The sequence below is a fragment of the Quercus lobata genome, chromosome 8 (assembly GCF_001633185.2).
Source record: "Quercus lobata isolate SW786 chromosome 8, ValleyOak3.0 Primary Assembly, whole genome shotgun sequence".
Lineage (NCBI taxonomy): Eukaryota > Viridiplantae > Streptophyta > Magnoliopsida > Fagales > Fagaceae > Quercus > Quercus lobata.
The window spans coordinates 44830438-44841774 of NC_044911.1; the positions used below are offsets into that span (position 1 = coordinate 44830438).

Sequence of the window (11337 nt, forward strand, 5' to 3'; positions counted from 1 at the left end):
AAATTTTTCTTCAAAATAAACAAATTTGCATCTTCCTTAGGTGTAAATCTGAATTTTTCTTCACAATAAAAAAAAATCTGCATCTTCTTTAGATGTAGATCTGAATTTTTCTTCAAAATAAAACAGGTCTGCATCTTCCTTAGATGTAGATTTGAATTTTTCTACAAAATAAAATAGATCTACATTTTCCTTAGATGTAGATCTGAATTTTTTGCTACATAAAACAGATTAGCATCTTCCTTAGATGTAAATCTGAATTTTTCTTCCAAATAAAACAAATTTGCATCTTCATTAGATGTAGATCTGAATTTTCCTTCGCCAAAATTGGCTTGTGTCTTCATTAGATGCAAATCTTAACATCTTTTATAAAATTAAAAAAAAAAAAAAAAAAAAAAAAAACTGATTTGTATCTTCCTTAGATACAAATCTGATTTTTTTAATGCATACAGATTTTTGAAATAAAGAAAGAGATCATGTATTGTTATGTTGGTTGTTTGTTTTGTTTAGTCCAGGTTGCATAAATTTATTTATGAATGAAATTCTCTTCATAAAAAAATCTTTTCCATATTTTTAAACATATAAAACATATCTGACTTTTTCTGTTATCAACAAACTTTTTTTATCATTACAACACAGATCTGATCTTTTGCAAAGTTAAAACTTTTTTTTTTCTTAAAAACAGATCTGATTATTTTATAAATCAAAATCAATTTTTATTCACAACAATAGATCTACATTTTTTAAAAACAAAGAAGAGGATCCATTCATAAATTAACTTGTGTGATTTAGTTTTTGTCATATACAACATATCATTCATTTCATGCATAAAAAGGGGTACATAGGTCATAAGAATCTAAAATACCAGACTTTGTCTAGGTGGAATGGGTGTCTAATACCTTCTCATTCTTTAACCTAGCCTTCGAATTTAGGTCTTTGGATAAGTAGATCTAAGTCTTGTCTTTACTTTTTATTTTGGGTAGTTTGTATCTAGGACCCAAAGCCATGTAATTATTTGGTAGATTGTAACTAGGACCCAAAGCCAAGTAATTTTCAATTTATCAAATGTATTTTTTTCAATGAAAGGAAACAATTTAGACATGTATTTTTATATTTAGTTTTTTTTTTTTTTTTTTGTATAAAAAATAAGTGGTGACTCCACACCACTTACCCAAAAAGAGAGCTGCCCTAGAAAATTACCCAAATCTCTTTTTGAGAGACACCCCAATTTTGGCGGTCTCTCACACCCATGTGTAACAATTAAACCATATATATCATTTAAATGCCAACTAAGATTTAAAAAAAAAAAAAAAAAATGGCTAAAACACAAACTACACCTATAATATTTGGGGATTTTTGAATTTTATATTTTGAAATTTTAAATTTTGAATTTTACTCCTTAAAGTTAAATTCTGTTTGTATTAGCACCCCTTCAATTCATATTTTTCGTTAAATGCCACATAAGTTTGTTATTCTTATTTTGTTCACTCAATAAAATATTGCCACATGACATAATGAAGGAAAATTCTTAGGTACTCTTGAAGTATAGAGAAATGATGCTCCCTCCTCTCATATTCATGGTGGATCCCACCATGAATTAAATGAGTAGACCTCACCATAAATGTGAGTGGAGGGAGCACTATTCTTCATGTTTTGGAAATACCTAAGAATTACTCCATAATGAGAATGATGTTGGCATAATGAAAATGACGTAACATCATTTTATTAGACGAACTAAATACGCGTGGCAAGCTTATGTTGCATTTAATGAAAAATATGGATGGATGGACTGCTGATGCAAATAGAATATAATTTAAGGGATAAATTCCAAATTCTAAAACTTATGGTGTAAAATTCAAAGACCCCTAAACATTAGATGTTTAGTTTGAACTTTAGCAAAAAATTATTAATTAAATAATTAGCATAAACTTTTAAAGGAGCTAAATTAGTGCGTAGAACAAACTCTCCTAAATTTTACGAGAAATACTGTGTTGAATGTTAATGGTGGGCCAAAAAGTAATTTCAGTAGTGGATTCAAAATAGAACCAATTACAACTTACCACTTAGGATTTGTTATGAAAGTATTGTAGAAATGTTATGGACTAACACTTCTCAAGAGGAAATGTATAAAACTAGGGGTGTTCACCAAACCGCATGACCGCACTTAAACTAACCAAAATTGCCATAGAGTTATCAGTATGCACTGCAAGTAGCAGTGAAAAAATTGTATGGTGCAGTGTGGTATGCAGTCTATGTTAAGAAAACTGCACAAACTACACCATACCACACACCCACACATAGTCATTTCACACCTAAAATCTTGTTGTGCTACAAACTTAAACCTTTTCTAAGATCAAGATCTACATAGAACCCATGGAGATTAAACGAGACAATCAAACATTCTATGAATTATTGTTAGTTTTTAGATGGAAGGTGTGGTGGTTCGTTCCCAATAACTTTGGGTTGTTAGGCGTAGACTCCCAATTTACTTGTACTCTAGATTGGACTTATTCTACAATGGGAGGTCCAAAGAAGTGACTGGTGGTGTCACTAATGGTGTTATTGTTTTTCCCTTAGTGCTAAATGACCTTAATTTTAGCTTGGCTGTGGAGGCTACCAAGCAGCTAAGCCCCATCTTTGAGATCCGAATAGGACTTCCTTATTCTCAAAATGTGTTTTTCTCACGTCTCTTGTGTCTCTCTCCCCAATTCTTGTTCCAACCCCCTATTCTTACCCCTCCCCTCTTATTTATACCCTTCTTTGAGTGGGGTAGTCATGATGAAGGAAAATTTGGCATGTCAGTGGGTCCCTCCATATTGTATCACTTGTTAGTGGGTACTTACCTTTTGCTGTTGAAATAATTCCCTAGTAACTTGTGCCTGATGTCGGGTTTTATTGCTCAGCGAGTAGATTCCCCTAAGGAATTATCTCTTGTTCGCAGCATATCTCAGATACTTCCTTATCTGCTCGGTTAACTCCTAATAGCTTGACTATTTGAGCCTGAATTGGGTCGAGGTTGTCCCAATGGATGTGGGTTTGACAATTCAGGGGCCGATCTACCATTCTCGGTCCATACAGAAGGATTAACATTGACAGTAAATATGAACTTCAAGGTTTTTTTTTTTTTTTTTTTTTTTATAATTTTTAGAATACTAAGTATTTTAACACACACACACACACGGGGAAAGGGGAGAAGGTTTAAAGTCTGTGCTGTGTATCCAAGAGTTAGACCCTTTTGAATGAACTTTAAGTTCATCACAATGATTTTCTCAAAAAAAAAAAAAAAAAAAGTCACAATGAGTCCATTGTGGTCCAAGTTGACAAGAAATAAAAATTCAAATTTTTTAGAGTGTTACCAAGAATTAAACTATCATTAAATCTTATCATTTGATTCAAGGAAATATATCCTAAAACTTAGGGTCCGTTTGGATACCGCTTATTTTGCTGAAAATTGAAAACACTATAGCAAAATAATTTTTAAATGTGTGAATAGTGTTGTGGGACTCATTTTTAATGAAAAAGTTGCTGAAAAAAGAGGTTTGTGGGTCTCATGAACAGTGCACGAGACCCACTAATAGACCAATTCCCACATAAAATGCTTGCTAGTCAAAGAGGTGGTGGGTCCTGTGCATAGTGCACATGACCCACTAATAGACACTCCACGTGAAATGCGCACGTCAAAAAAAAGAAAAAAAGAAGAAGAAGAAAAGGAAAACGCTGAAAACGCAGACGTGCAGGAAATAAGCCCAATTCAAACATATACTTAGGCTGCGTTTAGTTCAATGTAAATTGAATTCCAAGTGTAAAATGAATGCAGGAGAAAGTGAACTCCTGTAAAGAAAATGAAATTCGAGTGTTTGGTTCTGCAATGGAAAATAGTCCAGAAAATGATTTCCAGTGTTTGATAACATTCTGAAAATGCTATTTTCCTATAAATTTTTCACATTTTTTCAACCATTTTCTTAGCTCCCAAACAAATTTTATAACAGAAAAATTCAAAATATACACTTAACACAACCAAAAATTAAAATAAAAACATCTTTTATTAACAAACTCGGTGAGAGGAGGAAGAAAGAGTGAGAGATTGAGGGAAAGAGAGGATCGGAGTGGATGGAGGCAGTGGCGGCCAGATCGGGTGGGTTTGGAGGTGGAGTGGAGTGATCTGGTGATTGATGGCGACTAGATCGACGATCGGTGGTGGTGGCCAGATCGACCAGTGCGTTGGAGAGGTGGGTCTTAGGTGTTTTATGGATCGGTGATGAGGGAGGGGTGGGCTGAGATCTTCAAGTGTGTGATGTCTGTGAGGAGTGGGTTGGTGGTCGACGATGTTGAGTAAGAGGGAGAAGAAGCGTTGAGGAATAAGAGAGAGAAAAAAAAAGCTTGGCTGGCGTGTGATCTGGGCGGTGGGGCTGGCATGATCTGGGCTGGCCAGAGCTTGGCTGGTCGGAGGGGTGTTCTCTCTCTTCTTGCTCTCTCTCCCTCTCTCTCTCTCTCTCTCTCTCTCTCTCTCTCTCTCTCTCTCTCTCTCTCTCTCTCTCTCTCTCTCTCTTTGTCTGTGAGTGCTGGAAACCATTTAAAGGTAAAATAGAAACTGAAATTGATTTCTGGCTTAGGAGGAGTATTTTACAGTCAATGCGGAAATTGATTTTCGTTTGACCCAATTTTCTGTGCTTACCAAACATATAGGCTGGTATAAAATGATTTCTTGAAATCATTTTTAGCCAAAACAAATGCAGTCTTAGTATAATTAATTAATTTAGTAATTAAAGAGAGTGTAAATCATTTATTGGAGAGATATAAATTTAATTTTTAAAATTAACCATCTAAATTATTATTTTAAAAAAATGTAAATGAAAAAAAGAAAAGAAAACGAGATCGAATTGCCAAAACGAAATAGCTTTGAGTAAGCTGTTTTTTTATTTTTTATTTTTGGTGTAAACTTTGAGTAAGCTGTTGAGTACAGATATGGTGTTCAAATAAAGCGAGAAAGAAAGGAAACGCATTTCCTTTCCGGTACCAGAAATTAAAAAAAAAAAAAAATGGCCTCACCGGCATCTCCACTTCAGAGATCCAACCCTTCTCCTCTCCAGCGCCTCTCCACCTTCACCAACCCAACCTTCTCAACCACCACCACCAACATCGCCACCGCCACGTCAGCACTCGACTCCATAGCCTCCGACCCCATTCTCTCCGCCTTCCTCTCCCCATCCTTCTCCACCACTTCGTTCTCCTCCGCCGCCCTCTCCTCCGGCTCACCAGCCTCCACCGCCGAGAAACTCCACTCCGCGATCCGACTCCTCGACTCTCAGCTCCGCCACGAGGTTCTCTCTCGCCACGACGACCTCCTCTCCCAGCTCTCCTCTCTCCACCACGCTAACGTCGCACTCTCCACCCTCCGCTCCTCCGTTTCCTCCCTCCAATCCTCCATCCGCAAAGTCCGATCCGATCTCTCCGACCCGCTCCGATCCATTAACTCCCAAACGATCCAACTCTCCAACCTCCACTCCACCTCTCACCTCCTCGGCCACTCACTCCGCGCTCTCCGCCTCTCCAAGAAGCTCCGCGACCTCGCCTCCGTCGACGACACCGAAAAACTCGATCTCGCCAAGGCTGCACAGTTCCACTCCGAGATCCTCGCGCTTTACAACGAGTATGACCTCGCCGGCATCGATGTAGTCGAAGAAGAGCTCAAATTCGTTAAGGAAATCGGGGAGAAACTCCGATCCGAAGCAATGAAGGTGTTGGAGAGAGGAATGGAGGGATTGAATCAAGCTGAAGTAGGAACAGGATTGCAGGTTTTCTATAATTTAGGGGAACTGAGAGCTACAGTGGAGCAATTGGTGAATAGGTATAAGGGAATGGCAGTGAAGAGCATAGGTGCGGCATTGGATATGAAGGCGATAACGGGATCTGGGGCGGTGTTTGGGCCGGGAGGAGTGAGAGGAAGTGGGACGCCGCAGATAGGCGGAGGGGCGAAGGCGAGGGAGGCATTGTGGCAGAGAATGGGGAGTTGTATGGAACAGTTGCATTCCATAGTGGTAGTAGTGTGGCATTTGCAGAGAGTCTTGTCCAAGAAAAGGGATCCCTTTACTCACGTTTTGCTGCTTGATGAGATCATTCAGGTAGTAACTGATAATATGAACCCTTCAATTTGCTTGTTCTTAGTTCTTGTTTCTTTAGTTTATGCCAAATTTATATCTTTTAATATATATATATATATATATATATATATATGTCCTGCATATCTAGAATCTTGAACAACTAGGATTTTGATTGATTGGAGTGATCATCTAATGAATATTGTGGTCTATGGCTTGAAGGGAAGATTCTCACTATAGAAAATCTAGTTAGAAGAGGCATAGTGATGGTAAATTGGTGTGTAATGTGTGAAAATTTTGATGAAAATGTCAATCATTTGCTACTATGTGTCTAGAATATTGAGCAACTAGGATTTTTTCAATGATTGGAATGGTTATCTAATGAGTAGTGAAACTTCCGAGGTAGGTAGCTTGTTGTGGTCTATGGCCTGGGAGAAGATTCTCACTATAGATAATCTAGTTAGAAGAGGCATGGTGATGGTGAATTGGTGGTGTGTAGTGTGTAAAAATAGTGATGATAATGTCGATCATTTGCTACTGCATTATTGTTCAGTAGCTATGGATTAATGGAATTCTATATTTGTAGCTTTTGGAGCGAGGTGGGTGATGCCTGAGATGGTGAAAGGAGTGCAATGTTGCTCCCTGAGATGGTGAAGTTCCAAGACTATCAGAAATAGGGTGTGCAATGTTGCTCCCTGTTTAATGTGGCATGTTGTATGGAGAGAGAGAAATAGGGGGACGCTTGAAGAACATGAATTATCTATAGAGATATTCAAATCTCAGTTTGTACGGTCTTATTCTATTGGCTATATATGTAAGGTTTTGTAGGAATTAGTATCATAGATAGGTTGCAGTTCATTATTTTTCAAGGAGTCTTTTGGAACATCTTATAGGAGCAATTTTTCAAATTTTGTACTACATTGGATCATGGGGTTGTGAGGCATCAAAGTTTATAATTTTATGAAGAAATATTATTGATGATAAAATTTCCATTAAAAGTGCATGTAAGTGTGTGAGATAATTAGGTTGGTACTCTCTTTGCATCCACTCTTATGTTACACTGTCTGCTTCTTATGCGGATTTTCTGCCAACATTTTTGAATCTGTGGTGTTACCAACGTCTTTGTATTTTGAGTATAGGGCTTTCAAGAGTGTGTAGGTGGTTATTCTTTCCTTCTTATTGCTCTTTTACATTTGTAAGTCTATTATTGAAAAGTGCTTCTGCTTCCACATTGTAATTCTGTTTTTTGCATCTTGCTTCCACATTCCCTCCCTGTTTCCACCCCTATCTCTCTCATCATTCTTGTGTAATAGCTATGCATTAGTTAAGAGAAACATTGTTAGCTTACATTCTCTGTGTCTGGGGCTTGTCTTTATTCAATTGTGTCTGGCATTATGTTGGTTAAAGAGTTACAATCTCATATGAGACTGTATCAGCTGTCTCGCAAGGGTACATAAATGTCAAGGTTCATGAAGTTCTTGTGTCAAAAGTGACAAGGGAAAGATATGGTTATTAGATAGGTTTCTCACATGCCATATGTATCCAACAAATGTTTCCAGCAGTGGAATAGGGAAAAATTTTCATTTATTTTAATTTTAATATTGAATTGTTGAACTAGGAACACATCTCATTAAGAATTATTTTGAAACTCAATCAGAGGTGACTACTATATAGAAAATTCATCTTGTTCTTGGCTTTGTGTACCAACAAACCTTTCATTAAGTGTCTGTTGTTCTCACTTATGTTTTCATTTCTTTTAATAATCTCTGCTCAGTTTTCCTTGTACAAAGTGATACACATGCACCATATACCTACAGTTATCAATGAATAGTTAATATTTGTCTTGGATTTGTTTCTGAAATATATTATAATATTCTGCTTGCTTGAGTTGTGATTCCTTTCTGATTTGCTCTATTGACTTGCTCTAAGATCTTCCATAAGAAATATTATTTGACTTATTATGTTAATGCGCTTGGCAGTCCTCATGTCTTTTTTGCTATTAATTTTTTATCTTTCCAGGATTTTTCCTTTATTCCTTTCACTTACATTAGCTGCTACTTGGTTAGGAAGGTGATTCTATGTTAACAGATCGAGTCTGGGAGGCACTTGTGAAGGCTTTTGCAAGTCAAATGAAGTCAGCTTTCACTGCATCAAGTTTTGTTAAAGAGATATTTACTATGGGATATCCCAAACTCTTCTCCATGATAGAAAATCTTCTTGAAAGAATTTCACGTGATACAGATGTCAAAGGGGTTTTACCTGCTATCAGTTCAGAGGGGAAGGATCAAATGGTTGCAGCTGTTGAAATATTCCAGACAGCATTCTTGGCTCTGTGCTTGGGTCGCCTGTCAGATCTTGTGAATACTGTATTTTCTGTGTCCAGCCGTGGAAATGTTCCCACCAAAGAGCACATCTCAAGGATCATATCACGCATTCAGGAGGAGATTGAAGCTGTTCAGTTGGACGGGCATTTGACTCTTCTTGTCTTGCGTGAAATTGGCAAGGTTTTGATCCTGCTCGCACAACGTGCTGAGTACCAGGTAAATTTTATTTACATGAGAAAAACCAGATTTTACCAATGGATGTAGATGCCTTTTTAATGACTAGAATGCCTAATGTGCCCAGTAACTCAAGTTGTTGCCTTTTTTCATCATGCTGGTTGAATACATTGAGTTGTTTGCATAAATAGTATGATCCTTATATCTAATGATTTGCTTACCTTGTAAGTAGGAATTACTTGAGCTGCTCAGCATTGTGTCTTTGATACACCTTACCAGTCAGACTGCAAAACCTGCAACCCCAAACTGAGAGAACTTTGATTTTAGCCTCTTTTTTTTATTTTATTTTTTTATTTTTTTAAATTATAATTTTTTTTTTTTAAAAAACCCCTGCCTTCTGAAAATTCTACACCTTTTCCTATTTCACCTTCTATCAAATTTGTATTAGTAATATATAAAGAAAACTGACTTGCATGTGTTCTTTTATATTCTTAACGCATCTTATTAATCACCCTACTGGTTGGTGTGAAACTTGCATTTGTGAGCAAAATGTCCAGATTTATTGTGCACACTCTTTTAAATGAATCATCTTCATGTCTATCCTTTTTTTTCCCCTTCTGAAATCTTTCTACTGTTAAGGTGTTGATTAAATATTTAAATCTTAGGGAGTAGGTTCTGAGATGGAGCTCATTTCTTACCATCTTATCAAACCATGGGTCTATTTTTTTGACGATTAAACCATGGGATTATAATTTAATCCTTGTTTGCATAAAGGATATATGTAAATTTTACTGGATATAATAAATTTCAGAAACTTATTCAACACTGTTTTTCTTTTAAGTCAACTTGGCATGATGGCTTAAAGTTTGTTCCAATGACAGATATCTACTGGTCCTGAAGCACGTCAAGTAAGTGCTCCTGCAACTGCTGCCCAACTCAAGAACTTCACATTATATCAGCATCTACAAGAAATTCATACCCGCATATCATCAATGATTACAGGACTGCCAAGTATTGCTGCAGATGTGTTGTCTCCCTCATTAGGTGCAATATATGGGGTTGCCTGTGACTCAGTGACATCCTTATTCCAAGCAATGCTTGAGCGTCTTGAGTCTTGTATCTTGCAAATTCATGACCAAAACTTTGGTGTCCATGGCATGGATGCTGCAATGGACAACAATGCATCACCTTACATGGAGGAGTTGCAGAAGTGCATTCTTCACTTCCGTAGTGAGTTCCTATCTAGGCTGTTGCCTTCTTCAACAAATGCAGCCTCTGCAGGGACAGAAACCATATGCAGTAGGCTTGTTAGGAACATGGCTTCACGGGTTCTAATATTCTTTATCAGGCATGCTTCTCTTGTTAGACCCCTTTCAGAATCAGGCAAGCTTAGGATGGCTAGGGATATGGCTGAACTGGAGTTAGCAGTGGGCCAGAATTTGTTCCCAGTAGAGCAACTTGGTGCACCATACCGGGCCCTTAGAGCATTCCGACCTCTTATTTTCTTGGAAACATCTCAACTGGTATCTTCTCCTCTTCTTCACGATTTGCCACTGAGTGTCATACTTCACCATCTTTACTCCCGAGGCCCTGAAGACTTGCAGTCACCACTGCAAAGGAACAAACTTACAAATGTGCAGTATTCATTGTGGCTAGATTCTCAAGGAGAAGATCAAATCTGGAAAGGCATCAAAGCAACTCTGGATGATTATGCTGCCAATGTTAGGGCCAGAGGAGACAAGGAGTTTAGCCCTGTATATCCTCTTATGCTTCAATTAGGATCTTCTTTGACCAAGAATGCTCCAGCATCCTGAAAGCCTTAATGTCTGGTATACCTCTTGTAAAATAGTCACTCTCAAACCAGAATGGTGTTCGCTAGGTTTTTGCTTTTAGGTAGATGTTGCAGATGGGGAATAGTTGCCCAAACTTCATAAAAGATCGTGCTAGTTCTGCTGAGAACTTTGAGGTACACAATTTTTTAGCTTACTATTATTATTATTTTAAATTTTTTTTTACTGGAACTTACACTTTGTTTTGTCTTTTTAATTTTTGGTTAAGTTTTCTTCCTGTAGTTTCGTACTTGGTGGCTGATTAAATCTGAAGAATGGCAGCACCGACTTCATTTGTATACTATTCAAGTTCGATTATTATATTCATTGGTTCACCTTCTTCTCACCCTTTCATGTAGTGTTAATGTTCCCCAATATTTTTCGTGTGATATAAATTTACATATGAAAATGGTCGATCTTCGTTTCTATTTTACTTCGGTTTTGTAGATCATGTAGGACTTTTCAAACTTCGAGCCAGACTTCTTGTAATAGTTACATTATATGAACATTTGGGGAAAAAAAACAATAAAAATAATACATCTTGGATATTCTGATTGTGGCTTGTTTGAATATCAGTTATCATTGAATTTTTCCTTCTTGGAAGATAACTATTTTGCAACAGCTCATGCATAGTTTATTGAAATTTTAAAGATTATTACCATTGCTAGGTTTACAATTCAGCTAAAGAAAGCTTGAGAAATAAGATGATGTGAATAAGAATTTTCTATGGAAAAAAAAAAAAAGTTTCTTTTAAACAAATGATGACTTGGTGAAGGACTTGTAGCAGTTCTGTTCTAGCCAGCTTTGGAGTGTTTGCCGGTAGGACCTGATTTTACTCCCACGAACTAGCATAATAAAGTGTGTAGTATCAAACAGTATCTTTGGGATAAAGTAAAATCGATGAACATTGCATTG

The 11337-nt window shown here is 37.0% G+C and overlaps 1 protein-coding gene across 1 annotated transcript; it reads left to right on the plus strand.

Annotated features, from left to right (window-relative positions):
• Positions 1–4939: 4939 nt before the first annotated feature.
• On the plus strand, positions 4940–10979 carry LOC115955624 (conserved oligomeric Golgi complex subunit 5). The gene is made up of 4 exons (XM_031073827.1): positions 4940–6119; positions 8162–8635; positions 9475–10559; positions 10652–10979. Exons 1-3 carry the CDS (start codon positions 5037–5039, stop codon positions 10405–10407), a joined length of 2490 nt encoding a protein of 829 aa, XP_030929687.1. The 5' UTR covers positions 4940–5036; the 3' UTR covers positions 10408–10559; positions 10652–10979.
• The last annotated feature ends 358 nt before the right edge of the window (positions 10980–11337 follow it).

Coding starts and splice junctions, on each gene's coding strand:
- LOC115955624 (XM_031073827.1), top strand. CDS start 5,037: ATGGCCTCACCGGCATCTCCACTTCAGAGATCCAACCCTTCTCCTCTC. Junction 6,120..8,161: donor TGCTTGATGAGATCATTCAG/GTAGTAACTGAT, acceptor CTACTTGGTTAG/GAAGGTGATTCTATGTTAAC. Junction 8,636..9,474: donor CACAACGTGCTGAGTACCAG/GTAAATTTTATT, acceptor TTCCAATGACAG/ATATCTACTGGTCCTGAAGC.